The sequence below is a fragment of the Salvia splendens genome, chromosome 21, assembly GCF_004379255.2.
Source record: "Salvia splendens isolate huo1 chromosome 21, SspV2, whole genome shotgun sequence".
NCBI lineage: Eukaryota > Viridiplantae > Streptophyta > Magnoliopsida > Lamiales > Lamiaceae > Salvia > Salvia splendens.
This window is the reverse complement of record NC_056052.1, coordinates 4,831,847-4,849,988: the sequence shown is the minus strand read 5'-3', so window position 1 is coordinate 4,849,988 and position 18,142 is coordinate 4,831,847. Positions and strand designations below refer to the sequence as shown.

The window sequence follows — 18,142 nt, the reverse complement described above, 5'->3', positions numbered from 1 at the left end:
AGTCCGGGTGTTACACGGAATTGAGACCTGAGACGACGGCGGCGGAAAGGAGGAGCAGCGGTAGCAGCAGCATTGCTTGGAGTTGGAGAGAGGCGAGTGTAGTAATCGCCATTGTCGCATGTGTAGAGAGAGAGTGTGAGAGAGAGAAGGGCTAATCACTGGAGAGGTTGGGAATTAGTTGGGGAGTTGTGCTGTTGTGTGTAATCGCCAGTGACTGTGTGTGTCTGTAGAGAGAGAGACAGGATTTTGTCTGTAATTGCCAGGATGTTTCCGTCACATCAGGTGGGATGCAATGGCGGCGTCACAAAAAATCGAGTTTGCCCTTTCAAGCCCTGAGGGTGTTATGGTTAGAAAAAATAAGGTTTGTGATTATATATTTTGTTAGATAACTGTGATGAGATTTTTAAATGTTAGGGATCTCTACTATTACCAGGCAAAAAGTTAGGGACCTTTTGTGTAATTCACTCTTTTTAAAAAAGGTAAGCACACTTTATCTGCATGAAATTTTCGGGGTCTAAGGCCATTCATAGTAGAACATAAAAACTCATTGCAAAATATATACCACAACTCATTTTTCCTCGGTCATATCAGTATTTTAAATTCCAACCTCAACATCTACAATAATAACTGACGTCCACCCCAAAATTAGTCTCAAAATCCACCAGAACTCATTTAACCATTGTTATTTGAAATAAAAAATACTTCCTTCGTATGTCATTAAACGTTCCACTTTACCTTTTCAAGATTTCCGCTAATAAATATTTCATTTCACTTTTACTCTTTTTGGTAAGTGGACACACGTCCACTAACTCATTACACGCAGATTTTACTATAAAACAAATATATAAAAGTAGGATCCACATTTCACTAACTTTTTTCCTCACTTTCTTTCGTAAAGTTAAACAATTTCTTAAAATTCGCACCGGTTAAAATTGACATATTTATTGGCAGATGGATGTAGTATTTAATTATCAATACAATATTTTATAAAAATTAACAGTTTTAATATTAATATATAGTAATTAATTAGCTACTAATTGGGTTGACAATTTTTGGAGAAAACTAGCCACTACTTAGCCATTAAATTTGCAAGACAATTTTTCGAGAAAATTAATGTTAGAAAGACAATTTTTTAGAGAAAATTAGCCAAAAATCATATTATACGTATATTAATTAACCATTAATTATCAATATTCTATAGTCTTTTTCTCGCTCTCATTTCGCCTATTCACCTTCTTCCTCCCAACACTATGAAGAAAGAACCGTGAAATGGAAAATTCCAACATCTTCTTTCTCTCCCTCCTATATCTTATTCATCTTCTTCTTCTTCCCCACTTCAATAAGAAGACACCAATAGTTCACTCTTCCCTCCATCCGCAAAATATCGTCCATGTTTGACTCGACATGAATTTTAAAAAATGTGAAGAAAAATGAGTGGAAAAAGTCAGTGGATTGTAGATCCCACTTTTATATATTGATTTTATAAAGTATAATGAGTTAGTGGAAAGTGGAGACCATTTACCAATCAAAGAAAAAAAAAGGGGGGACAACATTTTGCAGACGAACTAAAATGACAAAATTGAATAACATTTCACGGTGAGGGGAGTAATTCATAAAAATATTACCTATAAAACTGTTACGATGAAATAATTTACATACAAATTACCCTTTATTAATAAAATGTCAAAGTGTCTATTTTTATTTTCATCATAACAAAATGATTTACTTGAACATGTGCCTACTAATAATACATAAGAATTGACCCCACAAACTGAAAACAAACCAAAGCAAACCAAATACAAACCACAATTCAAAATCCTGTCGAGAAAGGTAACATAAACATTAATTAAACTAGTCCGTCCTAGTTAAAGTAAACCGGACATCTCGTATGCACATTAATCGGCAAGAGCGAACCGTCCGGTCCAACCCGAACCGGACAATTCGCGTGCATCCTATGTCGCTTGCTATCCCAACTCGAGATCTTGAACCGGATCACCGACGTCACCTCAACCCGGAAAACCACCTCCCCTCTAGCCCTGTCTGCCGCAATCTGGTCCCACTGCTGCCCCGTCGCCGTCGCAGCGCCGGCGATCGCCCTGGTACTCTTCGGCTCTTGGTAGAACGCCTCCAGCACCGTCCCGCCGCCCAGCCGCTGGTCGTCCTGGTAGAAAACGGCCACCTCCACCGAGTCGTAGTAGACGCCGATGTTCTGGTTGGAGTTGCGGGCGGTGACGTTGTAGGAGACGGCGGAGCTCGCGGCGGAGAAGGCCTCGATGAAGAAGCGGGGGCGGTGGGGGCGGAGGCTGAGCCAGAGGATGAAGGAGATGATGCCGATTAAGAAAAGGAGGCCTAGCACGATGGCGCATATGAGCTTCGAGACGCGGGTGGTGAGGCTTTCTTTGACGCGGTGGGCGTAGTAGCGGGCCGTGTGGTGGCGTTTCATGGGCCGATCATCGGACGGGGGTTGGGCCGGGATTCGAGCCTCGGTCCACATTTTTTGAGAGGTGGGAATGATGAAGGGAATGGATGTGGTTGGATTTGTATTGGGATAAAGGGGGTTTTTGAGGGAATGTTTGTGTTGATTGATTATGAATGTGGAAAGAAAGGAATCTAGGTAATTTTTGTTGTTGGTTTGAGGTGTTTGATGAGATGAATGGAAGGTTGCTTGGGAGGTAAGGTAGAAGTTGCATGTGACACTACTTAAAAATGAAATGGTTTGAGGTGGATATTGGAGAAGGTATATGATTCCTATGAGTTGTAATATGATAAAGCATGCATGGGTTATAGTACTACAATAAACATGGTCGTTTTTAATTTCTCCACTTTTTTAGCCTTGAATTGTCATGGTATGGAAGATCCACTTTAGCTTTTAACGTGGTTGTTATTAGATAATTTATTGAATTGGCTACATGGGCTTTTGAAATTTATTATCTAGATGGTGTTCTCACGTTGTTGGACTAATAAGATCTTTGTGCGTAACTTATGATTAACAAAACGACAACAACAAAAAAAAAACACTCATTTTTCCTTAGCGTGAATTGTGATCCTACAAAGATTTGTCCAAAAACTGTTGTTCTAGGAATTGTGATCACTTCCCTAAAAGGGAATTATGTTCACCAAAAAATTTCAAATTCGAAAAAATCGATTTTAAAGAGTTGGTCCATCATAATATAAACTAAAGGGCTTAATTTTTAACGGAGGGCCCAAAGGTAACAACAAAACCGCAAGGCCCAGATTCTAAATCATAGCCCATTGTTATTTCATGTCGAATACCCCTCTTAGTTCCCCCTAATAATATATTATTTCAATTGAGTTATGAAATCAAAATTTAATTGGCTAGTCTTATAAATTATTACCAAATTATGATGCATGTACAAAAACAATTATTAAAATTTGATTTACTTGAAAATGGCACCATTAAACTGTATTCTTGGAGTTTAAGGAGAGCCTCACCACCCGAGATATATTTATAGCATATATAGATCTAAAAACTAGTTTCCGAGGCAAAGAATAGATGTATTATTATCTTACAAAATTTGTCACTAATAAGATCTAGTAATATCCAACAACCTGCATTTAATTTCTACACTGTTACAAACATTTTGAGAAACTACCACCACCTAACAACTTGTCCTACGTATACGATACTATCATTACTAAAAACTGACATCCTCAGCTGCAAACATCTCTTTCCAACATTGATCGACAAGTATATATATATTTATACATAGATGAAAAAGAATAATCTAATATACCAAAAACTCAATTGGTCGGCGGAGCCTAATTAATGAGTTTGTAGAAGAAACCTAGGGAGTCCAATTTTATGGCCAAAAATCTTGACATCTTCTTGGACTTGTTTCCTATACTCTCCAAAGCTAAAGCTTCTATAAACACCACTCTCTATAACGGTGTCGTATGATGGACAGAAGAAGTATGCCGTTGAGAACCTTTCATGTAGAGGGTTTGCCACAACCCTATGCTCCACACTCTTATACACATTATTACTCCATGCCTGCACCCAATTAACTTTTATATATCTTGAAATGAAATCTACTGAATCATGATCAATTGAGAAGTTAATTATAATGAGAACTTATCAGATGGTTGATTCATTTAATACCAGTTGGCAGCACAAAGCAATATCAGTTATTGATTCATGAATATCAATCGAATTTCGTAATATTGAAAGCCAACACTTGATATGTTTTGTGTTGCCGTACTGTTTTAATGAATTAGCGAACTGATAAGTTCTCAAGTTCTTATTTTAATTCGCTTCTCAATTGTTTATTGCAACTTTGAAAAAATATATACCCTCTCTCTTATGTCCATCATTTAAAGAACCATTTTACTATTTTGGGTTGTTCACGATTCATAGAACCATTTAGTTTATTCCTTTTTTAGTATGCGGACCCCACGTTCCAACAACTTTTTACTCTCACAATCCATTATAAAATTAATACCAAAAATGGGACTCACATAAAATTTGTTAAAACATGTACCCTAAACATGTACCAAGTCAGTGTCTGAGTATATATAGAGAAAGATGATAGATGAAGTAGTGGAGGGGGTGTTAGTACCTGAAACAAGTCCCCAATGTTGATAACAAGGGCTTGGGGATTGGGTTTGACAGCAAACCAGCTGCCATCTTTGACAAGCTGGAGGCCACCGATTTGGTCTTGGTGTAGGACAGTGATGAAGTCACTGTCTGTGTGTGGCATTATACCAAACATCTCTGGGAAAATAGGGCAAGCTGGGTATCTGTTCAACCGAAGGTAGCATGTGCTTGCCACACATTTCTCTTTGATGAATTCTGATTTCTGCCCCACCTCTGATGCCAATATGTCCACCAATTTCTGTGATAATTCAGACACCATCGTCGCATATTGCTCCATTATTGAGCTGAAATTGTACGAATTTAATTAACTCATCCACAGACATAGCATGCATGCACGGACGACACGTAGCAAACACTTTTCAGTAATAAGTCTATTGCAACTACTGTCACAAAATGATGTTTAATTCATGGAGTAAATAATTTATAGTACTCCAGTTTATATGAAGTTTAATTGAATTTGCCATGTTCTTAATTGGCCCCAATCCAAAAGGAGCATATTTTTACAACTTGAATTTATTATAATAATAATAATAGATATAAAATAGATAAGTGTTTTTTTAAATTAAAATAAACTGGGCTCGAACTCGGCACCTCATCCAATAATGTCTAAGCTCATTGCCGCTAGGACAAAGGCTATGGACAAATAAAATAAAATAAAATAAAATAAAATAGATAATTGTGAAACTAAAGAAATTGTCAATTTCAAAAGAATTTTGGAGATGTCAGATCAATCAATCGATTAGATTGGCAGCGTGCTCATCCAAAAGAGGCTTATTTATCACATTTTGTGAATGTAGTCATTCTCTATCCAATTCGCTCATATCTTAATCCAAATACCAAACTCTCCAAATTGTCTATTCATAAGAGCAGCGCCGTTGAAACACAAAATTATTTAAAACAAACAAAATACTCATCCCCCCTGGTCCACTTAATTATCTCCAAAAATTATATATCACGAAATTGAGTGATTTGACTTATTAATCTTTAACATCACATGACAAATTTAAAAATTAAATTGCCAAATAAATGATGTTCAAATTATAGTCAATCTCATATTTTAAATTATGAATTAGTATAGATTTTGTTCTTTTTGCAATTATCTCATCTGTCTCATATACGGTGAAATATATGATAGTAAGACAGTCGGTTTTAAATATGTCACTCATCCATAAACATATATCATCCTAAAACATTCATTAGAATTCTAATATAGCCATAATATTTCAATCTATTTAAAACTGGCTATCACATCATCACGTATATCACAGAAAATGAGAGATAAAATAATGGCGGCTTCAGCTTTATACGGGATAGACCAGAATTTGATAAGAGATAAAAATAAATAAAAATAAGTTACCTGAGGTTGTTGTGGACATCACGTGAGCCAAGTACGTCGCTCAACGACACATGAAATGCCTCCGACCACGACAGCTGCCTGAGGCACGTCGCCAACGGCGTCCCCCACCGGTAACTCCCGGCCGAGAAGTTCGAATCCTTGTTGGCCGCCTTATCGGAAAACGGCTTAGCGAAAAGCTTCACTTGCTCCTCCCTCATCTTCTCCAAAACCTCCCTACAAATCCCATGATTTATCACTTGGAAAAAACCCCATTCCTTCGAAGCTAAAGCGATCTTCTTCATGCATGCCCGCCTCGAAAACTCGCCGACGTTCAGCTCATTCAAGTCGATCATCGGCAGCTCGCATTCCGCCACTGCCGAGACCTCCGGCATCGCCGTCACGTCGTCGAATAGTCTCTTGTATGTCGTCTCGAATGGTGGATCGGGCGAGTCTTCCATTCTCACCGCCTGAAAAAGGAAACTATCACTCACTCCGTCCATCATTTAAAGAGTCATTTTGACTCGACCCGGATTTTAAAAAATTGTTTGACTTTATAAAGAAAAGTAAAGAGAGAAGGTGAGTGGAATGTGAGATCCATTTAAAGTATTAGTTTTATATTGGATCGTGAGTGTAAAAAATTAGTGGAATGTGGGGTCTGCATACTAAAAATGGAATAAAGTAAATGGTTTTATAAATTGTAGACAACTCAAAACGACAAAATGATTCTTTAAATAAACTGTGGACAGAGAAAGTATAATTAATTTATTGGAGAAATAGGAAAAAATATTGTCTTGAAAGTTAATGTTGTCACGCCTCGGAGAATTTAGATTGACGAAAATGACAAGAAAAGAGGAGATAGAAACACTAAATTTTTCTTGGGAAACAAAGGAAAACTACAATTTACCAAACTTTCTTGTTTTGTCATCGAAGAAAACGTTGCAATAGTATTTCCATTTGCACGCCATTGATGAGTTTGAATATCCTGTCCATTACTATGTGTGTGTGTGGGTGGTGATGGGGTATAAGAGATGTCACGTTTTGAATAATATTTGTGATGTAAAACTCGAAGCTTCCGATAAATAAATAAATAATTCTCTATAATATTCCTTTACAGCAGGACCCCATCACTCTATGCAACTTAGTTTCACAACATATCGATGTAAAAAGAATAAATGGTGAGTAAACAAAAAGATATGATGAAAATTGCATATATATTTTGCTTGAGGGGTCTTAATTAATTAACATTGACTAATTAGACTTGATTTATTTGAATTGGGATCATGGGCTTCATCGAGAATAATGTATATTCGGACACAGACATGTATGAATAAATATATGATTATAAGACAATCTTTGACTATGCTATGTTCTTGTCCCCCACATTAAGCCTAATTCGGGTTTAATTTGTACTCGAAAGAGATAAAGGGAAAGAACAAAAATACAGAGTGCACATGTAACATGTCTACTACACTAGAAAAAAGAAAGAAAAACAATACTATTTAGTGGTATGCTTCTTGCAATTTTGCAATTTCTACGACACCACATGTTTCTAGTTATAGACACCACGTTTATGCTCGTGATTTAAATAAACTACTAACACTTTTTTTTTAATTATTATTATTGAGAAGATAGTTTGCTTACTTGGTTCATATGGTTCGAGTCATTCTCTGAGGCCACCATTTTGCTGCATTTTAAGCATCAAATTGAATGAATTATTTCGATTGCATGCAATATTTGACATAATAAGGTGACATGCATGATTAATTAAGAAACTATATATGCATGGTGGTTGAATTGAAGATTAATTAAACAATGGAGAAACTTACCTTTCTTGGATTTGGGAGAAGAATTGAGACGTGTGATGGTGAAATCTGGATTTTTGGAAGCAAAAATGTAAAGAGATGAAGAAGAGAGGTTGAAAAGGAATACTTATGAGGCGTGTGAAATTGGTGTCCAGGATGATTGGAGTAGATAGATATTTGTAGAGGGAAAAATGGGGCCTTCAATAATTATCAGTGTTGAATTTTTAATTTTTTAAATGGGAGTCTATGTTGAAAGAGATGAACACGCTGCTCACATTGCAATCACTTATCTGAAATTGGATGCTCTATTGCAATTTAATAGTACCTTATCGATGTATATATTATAAATTTACCTTTAATAGTTATATTATATATTGGATTATGAGTTCAATTTTTATCATTTCACTTAAAGGCCATATGGAGGTCACTTTATGATTTCCACTTTTCCGAATAGTACTATGTTTTAAATATAATCCAATTTATTTTTTCATGTTATGGACTAGGGAAAAAAAATTCAACACATGACGCCAAAAAGTCAAAGATTCGGAATGACTTGATATTCGTACGGGCTTCCAAAACATCGGGCTTGCAAAACATCAAGAAGAATCATAGTAATCACTATGCCATGGTGTATGAGGGAATTCAGTAATCTGACATCGTTTAAGGAGCGATATAGTCATTTTATTGTTTTCCACATTTTAATTTATTTCCGTAATTTTGTTTATTTAAAATTAGTTGCTAGGATTTTCCGATCAGTTGGATAATTTTCGCGGCACATTTCATTTTAAGGTTAGCTGACCGTGTTCATTATCCTATAATAACGTAATAATTAATAATAAATATAATGACAAATGGAAGCATAATTGCGGGGTAAATGTTGATAGATAATTCAATAATAAGACCTCAAGCGTGACATGAGTTTACAAAGTGATGCGAGAATCTAAAGTTTTAAAATGATTTTGATGGGAGAGAATTGATATTAATAGTTAATAATTTTTTATTTAAAATATAATTGCATTATTTCAACCATTAGATCTCCTAATCTAATGGCTAAGATTTTATCTTAATTTGTGATTGCTAATTAGTTAGCAATTGATCACTTCCCTGTAAACGAGAACATATATCTAAGAATTATTTTCAATAGAAAAACCTACCCGGAGTTTTACTTTTACAGTTGGAATAGAGGGTTTCTGTAGTTGGTTGAGATTTAGACAGCATTAATCTAGAACTAATCTAGATTAGGATGAACCCGAAAACCAATTATGTAAATTTCATTGGAAAAAATAGTCAAGACTAATTAATGTTGGTATTAGATATATATGGTGATTGAGAAAGAGAGATGCATATCACAAACATAGTCGAATAATTTATTAATTTTCACCAGAGAAAATATTGTACTATATATAAATGTTATCAAGAGGTAATGATTTGCGAGTAGTTCAACTGTCTCATATCATTGCAGAGAATAAGATGTCCACCATATATGCTTTATTTATTTTTTCAAAAACAAGAAAATAACAAGACATTTATCCTCAATCTTGTTAAAATTTAGATTGACCAAACTAAATTTCTAGTACATGGATAGAAAAGGAAGACTAAATGAATGAGCACATATATATAAATTAATAAATTATATGAAACATTAAAAACGAATCTACAAATAAACAAAAATGTAAACAATGATTGGAGTGCAAAGCTTGATATATCTTTAGTCATGTCACATAAAAACTAGAGGAGGAAGGAAAAGGCAAAGATTGTTAGGTGTAGATTGAACCAAGTCTACCACAATATCCCACTTTCCACATTCATTTGGCCATCCTTGTTCCAAGTCTTGCCCTCCTCTCCTCTCTCTCTCATTCTCCCATTGAAACTTTTTTCATGTTCATGAACCCACATATTCAATATACATTGCTCCAAGTCTATAGATTTTCACCAATATCAAAATATTAAGTATTGGGTAGTAAAGAGAGAACTGAAACCACGGTAGGTATATTAGACTCTAAAAACAGTGCACATAAAAAAATAAAGAGTGGGCCCAACTGTAATAACGGCAAAGGAGCAATGGCCATGTCGGCATTCCCCTACGCCAATAGAATAAACCCACTCTCATTCACATGCGTTAGTCCCATTCCCACGTCGAGAGTATTTAAGGGACTCCATGTGCTTTGCCCACAACGAAAACGACTCTTTATTTACCAACAGAAAATATTTTCCCATTTCTTTAATTCCTCATTTTTACTTTTAGTGATGAATTTAATTAGGTATGACTTGATTAGGAGCCTACACGCTTCTCACACGGTATATTCTCAACAGTAATCATAATTTGTGCAATCAATATTCGTGCTTCAATGATATGGGTTGATGACTAGATTGGGCGACAGTTAGTCGGCAACTGAGTTTAATTATGGACTAGTCTGGGCGACTGTTAAGTCGGCAACTGAGTTTTGTGATTTTATTTATAACTCACTTAGATATTATTTACATGTGACATCAACATGGGGAGTTGTCGTTAGGGATGTGGATGTAATGATATGGGTACAAATAAAAGTTGACGGCCACAATACAATATTAAATTACTAATAAACTGAAACTATAAAACAGTAAATGAGCCGAGTTGAGAAATATCTCTTTCCACAAGATGAGATACTCTTGGTAGTGCTCTTGGTTATGGAGTGTTGTTTGCAAAGATGAAATGACTTTGTCGCGTTCATAGCAGCATCGTAGTCCTGAACAAGCTTTGGCGAATTTGAAGAGACGAGGATAGAGCTTTGACACTGGAGAATGCATAAAACTTTTTGTACGTTGTGTTATGCAAAAAAAATGTGGTGTGTTGATGTAGAGGGATGACTATCCTATTTATAGGTCAGACCTACTGCACGTGAAGCTTGCTAGAGTCAATATTAGACTAATGTTATCATTCGTGTAGATCAAATGTTGTTGGAGTTATTGGTTTGAATGGTCAGCCCATTCATGTTGGATCATTAAGGCGAGTGTAACTACATGGAGTTACGTACCATCGGTTTCAACTGGCGTTTGGTCAAGCACAATTCCAACAGGTAGATTGGGACGACCTACTTGGTTATGCGTTAGCTCATTCGATTACAACTATTTTATATTCTGGCTTATCAAACTAGAGTTTTTCAGCTCTAATAGTGCACAATAGATTTTCGGGCCATCCCATCCATCTAATTAATTTATGAAAAGAAATTATCATGTGTGGTTTTTTTACTATATTCTTGGAAGAAAAAACAAGTTATGTTTCATCAATCAACACACTTGACCTCATATTTATAATCAAAGTAATGAAGTTTGACAAACAAAGTACTCCCTCCGTCCCATAGTAGATGTCACATTTTCCTTTTTAGTTTGCCCCACAAAAGATGTCACATTTCCTCTTTTGGAAAAAGTTTCCTCTCACATCAATTATAAAATTATATTTTCTCTCATCACTTAACAGACAAAACAACATCTCCTAAAATCTCGTACTATCTCCCAAGTGTGCCATCTTAGAGCATCCACTACGCCGTCCCTTAACCGTCCCTTAAACTACTATTTGAGGGCCCCACTGTACTTTTTTACTCCATCCCTTAATTAAGGGACGGAACATGCAACGCTCCGTCCCTTAACCGTCCCTTAAATTACTATTCATTCAATTTCATTTTTTATTTTTATTTCCAACCCTATTCAGTTAAAACAAACACACTTCATTAAAAAACACACAACATAAAAAAAGTACAACTTAAAATTAAAAAAACACACAATTAAAATCCTATAAAATTAAACGGTTGCATAATTTAAAATACAAATTTAAAGAAAATAAAAAAACTACTCCGCCGGTGAATCATCCCCCGAAGGCGGTCGAGGTGGAGGGGGAGTCGGAAGGCCAAGTTGTGCTGTCATATGCACAATTCCGTTCCACCAGGCCGCGTATTGGGAGGGCGAGTAGCGGGAAACGTCCGCCATTGTGGCGGTCATGTACACCGCCATAAGTATGTCTGAGCCTCCCCGCGAGCCCGATCCCGAGCCCACCTGGCTTGATTCGCCTCGGCCCTTCCTCGCTCTAGCCGCTTTCGCCGCCTTCGTCCCTTGCGGCCGACGGCGCCTATGGCTTGATCCCCCGGCATCGCCGGCCGTACCCGCAAACTCCTGCGAGGCAGCCTCTAGTGCGTCGCTGCCCTCACCGGTGTCACCAGACAAGTATTGGCCACTCGCCGTGTGCTTCGTGCGCTTCGAGGTTGAGCCCGAGATGGAGAGGACACCGCCGACCCACCGTTCCTCCTCCTTGACAGCCTGGCAAACATCAACAAATTTGAATTGTTTGCCGGTGTCCTGGTTGTAGGCGTGCAAAGCCGCCCTCAGAATGTCGGCTCCCGAAGCCCCGCTTTGGTAGTGCGCCGCTTCGGTCGAGTAGATGCCACAGAATTTTTTGACCTGTCTGTCGACTCGGTCAAAATGAAAGTGGAGCATTTTAAATGTGCGCTTGCGGGATCCTTTCGGCTTCATCTGGTGGTAGAGCTCGCAGACCTTTTCCTAGAAACACTTCTGGGGTTGTTGATTCCCGACGATGGGATCATACGAGACGGTAACCCAGGCGTTGTACACCGCCAGCGTTTCGAGGTTGCTGTACGGATGCCGGCCTAGATCCTCTTCCTCTTCCTCTTCCCCTTCCTCATCCTCGGCCGTCTGGGGTTGTACACCGCCTCGGCCTACTCCCTGCGTGGGATGAACGGGAAAATCCTCCCGAATCTGGGATAATCCCTGCGAATACCGCGGGGCGGAGGGACGGGCATAAGCATCAACGTCAAAATTGGGTGGTTGGTACCCCCGGCGTCGCCGAACCCTGGGTCCCCGGCGTCGACGAACCGGAACCTCCCAGTGTGTTGATCATGGTCTCCCAATCGCCGAACGCGTTGAGATCCCACCCGCCGGAGCCGGAACCGCCGTAGTTGCCGTCGCCGGACATCTTGGAGAAGAGTTGTTAGATGAAAATTGGAGAGGAAATTGAGATGATTTAGGAAAAATAGATGAGTAGTTGTGTGTGAAATGAGGATGAGTTAGGAGTATTTATAGAGTAAAAAAATTAATTAAAAAATAAAAAATAATAAAAACAAAAAAACGGTATTATTACCGTTAGAATTTTTTTTCTTTTATATATTTTTTTTAAATCGATTTTTTAAAAAAAAATATTTATTGAGTAAGCACGTGACGACGCCCACTCGCGGGCAGGCGAGTGGGCGTCACGCACGACGCCGGGTCGCGCTATGTCGCCGAGGCGCGTGGCGAGACAGCCCGTCGCTTGTCTCGGAGACACGGGACGCGGGACGGGTCGGCGCGCTGCAACGCGTAGTGGATGCTCTTATTTGGGACGGAGGGAGTAATAAACAAATCTTCGGTTAATCAGGTAAATCCATTCAATTTTTGGATTGGCCCCATCAAACTCGGGCTGTTTTAGATTTGCCCGATCAAGTTGGACTCTTTTCGAGCTATAGATATAAGCTCGATCTAGTTCTCATTTTCCAATTACATTTATAATTACAATTACAATTACAAAATAATAATAGTAATAAATAATAATAATAATAATAATAATAATAATAATAATAATAATAATAATAATAAAATTGGTTAATTATAAATTTAAAGGCCGTCACAAAGAACTCAAACCCTGTAGACTTGCAATATAATTGTAAATTTGTAATATTAGAGATATTTTTATTAAAGTTGATAGTTCATACGCATTGAAATACATACTCTGCATTACGCATTAAATACATCTCGACAAAATATTATTCTGGAATATCGTTGAACAGAAAGATACTACTACCTTTTAGCAACAAATAATATATTGATGTACTAACCAATTGATCTCTACTAACCATACCGATCAATTTTTACATCTTGGTGACAAACTCCAGATTTTATATAAATTGAACTGGATGCAATAATGTACAAGAAGCAGCACAAATTCTTGAAAGATTAAGTAGTAGTAGTAGAAGTGCATTCAAGTCAACATGAGAATATCCAAACATTAGTATAACATCGACTGATCTCATGACAAAAAGCAGAAGATAACAACAAATTGGGGTCTTCGGGTTAACCTGGCTACAAATACATTAAACATTACTCTGCTTGTAGAGCTTGGTGTCGAGCACTTGTTTTCCACACATCGCACACACTCCTACATTACCAAACAAAGAACAAATTCAAACTTAATGCTTTGCATCCAATTCATTGATCAAATTTTAATTAACACATCATTGAACAAATGGAAGAAACTGCTATACCTTTACTGTAAGCGCATGTGTGGCAGTACTTGCCATTCTGATGAACTTGCTGCTTGCATATGGTACACTTTGATTGTCCATAAGGCGCCCATCTGCAAGCAACCAATTTCACGTAACTCAAGTGGAGTAGACAAAAAATACACACTCAAATTATCAAGTCATGTAATATGAAGAACGTCTTTCTTCCACAAAACAACTTCGACCAGGATAAACTACTTTAGAATCAAACAAGCAGATGAATGTATGTAATATCCCAAATTGATAAGTCATGGAAACATTTATTGGTGGAAACCTGATGTTGTACTTTGTATGATTCGTGTATTAAATTATTTTTTCATCTTAAACAAAATGTCTCAGTGAAGATAATGCACCATGTAGTAACAGTGTGAGGTGATTATTACAGAGGCAGCAAATTTCACAAACATGCATTGATACACACACACACCCAACTTTGGTGTACTGAAGAGCAATGTTATCAAATAGCGGATATGGCGGCGCCATGGCGCTATGGCGGCGTTCGGTGGTGGAAACGTCATAGCACCATGTCGCTGCCATAGCACCGCCATATCCGACATTTGACAACATTGTGTGTGTACTGCATTTAGGAATAGGGCATTATGCAAGAAACATGGTGGTTAGAGTGGTATATTATGCTTTATTAATTGTTTAAAGTGTTTTAGATGTTATGTTTTTAATATTTTTTAATTTTTGAATTATATATAAATATATAAGTATTATTTTATTTATTTAATATTTGACCGCCATATCCGCCATACTAATACGCCATATCCCTGTGGCGGTTTTTAGGCAAACCGCCATAAGCCGCCATACGAGATTGATAACATTGCTGAAGAGGCAATGGAAGGTGGTGGAGTGGGGTGTAGCTGAAGTTTGAACAGGTACAAGTTAAGGAGGCAGCAGGAGTGGGGAGACGCCATGAAGGCTGGGGAGTAGTTACAAACGTTAATTGAGCAGTGAGCAGCAATTACAAAACGTTACTTGAGCAGTGGACATGCAACTTGGAGGTTTGAAGAGCTAGAAATATTATTCTTAGCAGTGTTGTGAAAATCGCACTTGGGGCACGCTTAGGGCGTGGGGCGGTCAGGGCGCGGCTGTAGTCTCCCCAGCCACCCTGGGCCGAACGATATTCATGGAGCGGGCTGGGGCGAGACTGGGGCGGGTTGGGGCGGCTGAAGCGCACGCGGGGCGACGGTGGGGCGTCGGCTGTTTCATGCTCAGAATTCCGGCGTATTTAATAAAGAGGGAAGAATGGATGAGGAAGATTAAGGGATCACTCATATTTTAACGTTACAATTTAAGGACAGCTTTTTAGGTGTCTTAAGTAGTCAATTAGTGGCAGTTCTGCAGCTTTTTAGGTCTACTAAATAAATAAAATAAGTCATCTCTTTGTTTCTCTCTTAAAGAAAGCATTTAGTACACTCTTCCTTATAGGTGCCTACTCGCCTACTGGTAATATTATATATTTATTTATAGTATTATGCTTCTAGGAAATTTCGAACAGGTATTTCTCTCTTACTTAAGGCCTAAAGGCACGTACTGTTACACTTATACACTTATACTACTAAGAAATTTATACAAAAAATCAGCTGCATGCACTACAAATTAGTATAAGAATCAGCAAACACCTATATAGCTATATAAAATATATATTAAAAATAATGCAGTGGTACTAATTCTATTTTTTAAGTATCGGTCGCCCCGATTCGAGGGTCTCTCGCCTCGTCGCTCCATCGCCCCGCGCCCCAGATTTTATAGAATCTCCCCAGAGCGCCCCACGCCCCTAACAACACTGATTCTTAGTGTACGGCCATTGTTAGCCGAGGCTTTTCTTGCAGGAAAGACTAAAGAGGGCTTTCACTTGTTGGAGAGAGTTTTGTTTTGGATTTACATTCTTATTATTATCCTATTTGTTTTCAGCCAAGTTATCATGGCGGAAGTGCCAGAGCTTTACATTCTACTTATGCCAAGAATATACGGTCCAAGCGCCTTCCGCTCCTTATCATGTGTTGACTACTTAGGATTGATAATATACATGATTAAGCATTTCTATCTTAAGCCTAAACACCCCTATAATTTGGATACAATTAGAACAGGTTTTTATTAGCAGCAATATTTACTCAGTTATCGTAACTTAACTGTAGTACAAAAGTACAATCATGCAAAGTGATTTCAAAATTCATACATCCTTAATCGAGAACGTGAAAGCAAAGTGATTTCAAACATCCTGATCCGGGAATTCTCAGAGTTCAGCAAGCAATGTAAACAGAGCTTAGATACAGACAAAGAAATCAATAAACTAATCCTACAAACAAAGTTGCAAATTGAACAAGCATTCCAATTCATTTTGAATACATAAAGTATTCACAATACAGGAAATCAGATCAAACTCTGCTGCCAAAGTAAGCTGTGCACAGACTGATTCAACTCAAAACTCAGAAACAATTTTTCCACTACCTCGATTTTAAAAACTAGGGCAATTTTCAATTAATCGATAAATTTTGCGTAAATTCAATAAGATTGAATTAATGAACTTGCGAATTTAAGGAAAGAGCTTGGAGAAAGGGATACCTATTTTTCTTAGAGAGGAGCTTGTTCTCATTGATCTTACGGCCGCCGCCTTCGGTGGTGTTGTGGGCCCCGTCCTTCCATTTATCCGGCACGATCACCTTCCCTAGCTTCTTCTCGCCTGCATATAGATACATACACGTAAAAATCCCCAATTCGGAGAAAACCCTAACCAAATTTCATATTTTCAAACCGATAGCAATTGTAGCAAAATTTAGGGTGGGGAAGAAACTCACACTTTTCGCAGACCATAGCGCGGTTGAATCGTATTCAGATGGAAGCAACCAAAATTGAATTCGGGTTTCCTATCGGAAACGAAGAGAGGAATAAGTTTATGACCAATTGACCAATATAAATTGTTTGGGTGTATGTTTGTGATTAATATTTGGGATAACTGCCTTAGAAGTTACCAACTTTGCCCGAATTTCGGTTTTTTCCACGACTTTTGAAATTAGCGTATAAAGTCACCAACTTTGTCGGGTCACTGGTATTTCCCAAATTGATTCGACCCTGTGTTTTTCGGCAACTGAGTATCCTATGTGGCATGCCCGAATGTTGACGTGGATAGCATCGGAAAATCGTAAAACGATGTCGTTTCTAACACCTAAAACAAAACTACGTCGTTTTACGATTTATCACCGCCAATTCCAAATCCAACCAAACCCTAATTTTTCCATCAGAGATCCAATCGGCAGCTTCGGCTGCTGCCCTGCCTCCAACATCGCCGCCCAGCATCGCCACCAGCTCCTCTTCCTCCGCCAGCCCAATCATTTCTACTACAACACTCTCAAGCCTTCCATCTATACCTACTTCTCTCTCTACCGGAAACCGGTCTCCCTTCCCTTTAAGGGTACGTTCTTCCCCCAGTCCTGCTGTCCCGCCGTTGATTTCTGCTCTCAATTTGCATAAATCTCGGTTTAATAAGATCCATGTGTTGCTACTTAATCAAATCTACTTATTAATTAATCAAACTAAGAATTAAGGTTTTGGAATTGGACTTAATCAACTTCGACACTAGTTCAACTAGATCTATGAGTAAAACTCTGAATCTGGAGATGTTACGCTCCTGAAATAGTGAATTAATGTGTGGTTGTTATCAATTTGGATTAATAATACGGTGAAAATGCTAGATCAGAATTTCGGAAATCTTCTCTGATTAGATCTGCGATGAAGGCGCTGTTTAGTATCTTCACTGCAGTTAAATTTATCTTCACTGCAGTATCTTCTCTAATTTTGTTTTTTTATGTTTTTTTTAATGTTGCACAGTCAATCATTGTTATCCATGTCAGCCGCCACGAGACGCCTCATCAATAAAATACGACACGTCAGCTCGCTCTTTCGCCTGAAAAACTATCATGGAAATCGGAGACTAAATGCAAAGTTGGTGACTTTATACGCCAATTTTAAAGATAGTGGGAAAAACTGGTATTCGGGCAAAGTTGGTGACTTTTAATGCAGATATCCTTTAATATTTCAATTGGGTATTTGATAAGTTTGTATTGTCATATTTAAATTTAAA

General features: G+C 37.8%; 3 protein-coding genes and 1 long non-coding RNA gene across 4 annotated transcripts; 1 reads left to right on the top strand and 3 right to left on the bottom strand.

Annotated features, from left to right (window-relative positions):
- Positions 1-1,656: 1,656 nt before the first annotated feature.
- On the bottom strand, positions 1,657-2,650 carry LOC121783885 (NDR1/HIN1-like protein 26). Its single transcript, XM_042182068.1, has one exon. The coding sequence runs from the start codon at positions 2,492-2,494 to the stop codon at positions 1,862-1,864; it is 633 nt and encodes a 210-aa protein (XP_042038002.1). The 5' UTR covers positions 2,495-2,650; the 3' UTR covers positions 1,657-1,861.
- Positions 2,651-3,495: 845 nt separating this feature from the next.
- On the bottom strand, positions 3,496-7,913 carry LOC121783839 (gibberellin 2-beta-dioxygenase 8-like). Its single transcript, XM_042182015.1, has 5 exons — positions 7,778-7,913; positions 7,593-7,635; positions 5,973-6,418; positions 4,578-4,899; positions 3,496-4,012 (listed from the first exon to the last, which is right to left on the bottom strand). Exons 2-5 carry the CDS (start codon positions 7,629-7,631, stop codon positions 3,785-3,787), a joined length of 1,035 nt encoding a protein of 344 aa, XP_042037949.1. The 5' UTR covers positions 7,632-7,635; positions 7,778-7,913; the 3' UTR covers positions 3,496-3,784.
- Positions 7,914-13,718: 5,805 nt separating this feature from the next.
- LOC121784627 (cysteine-rich PDZ-binding protein-like) lies at positions 13,719-16,992 on the bottom strand. The gene is made up of 4 exons (XM_042182808.1): positions 16,860-16,992; positions 16,627-16,744; positions 14,038-14,129; positions 13,719-13,931 (listed from the first exon to the last, which is right to left on the bottom strand). The coding sequence occupies exons 1-4, from the start codon at positions 16,873-16,875 to the stop codon at positions 13,867-13,869; spliced, it is 291 nt and encodes a 96-aa protein (XP_042038742.1). The 5' UTR covers positions 16,876-16,992; the 3' UTR covers positions 13,719-13,866.
- Positions 16,993-17,112: 120 nt separating this feature from the next.
- On the top strand, positions 17,113-18,142 carry LOC121784628. The gene is made up of 2 exons (XR_006046741.1): positions 17,113-17,473; positions 17,890-18,142. It is a non-coding gene; the product is annotated as an uncharacterized LOC121784628 (long non-coding RNA).

Coding starts and splice junctions, on each gene's coding strand:
- LOC121783885 (XM_042182068.1), bottom strand. CDS start 2,494: ATGTGGACCGAGGCTCGAATCCCGGCCCAACCCCCGTCCGATGATCGG.
- LOC121783839 (XM_042182015.1), bottom strand. CDS start 7,631: ATGGTGGCCTCAGAGAATGACTCGAACCATATGAACCAA. Junction 4,900..5,972: donor GATGTCCACAACAACCTCAG/GTAACTTATTTT, acceptor GTACAATTTCAG/CTCAATAATGGAGCAATATG. Junction 4,013..4,577: donor ACATTGGGGACTTGTTTCAG/GTACTAACACCC, acceptor AATTGGGTGCAG/GCATGGAGTAATAATGTGTA.
- LOC121784627 (XM_042182808.1), bottom strand. Junction 14,130..16,626: donor CTCCTCTCTAAGAAAAATAG/GTATCCCTTTCT, acceptor GGTTGCTTGCAG/ATGGGCGCCTTATGGACAAT. Junction 13,932..14,037: donor CACATGCGCTTACAGTAAAG/GTATAGCAGTTT, acceptor TTGGTAATGTAG/GAGTGTGTGCGATGTGTGGA.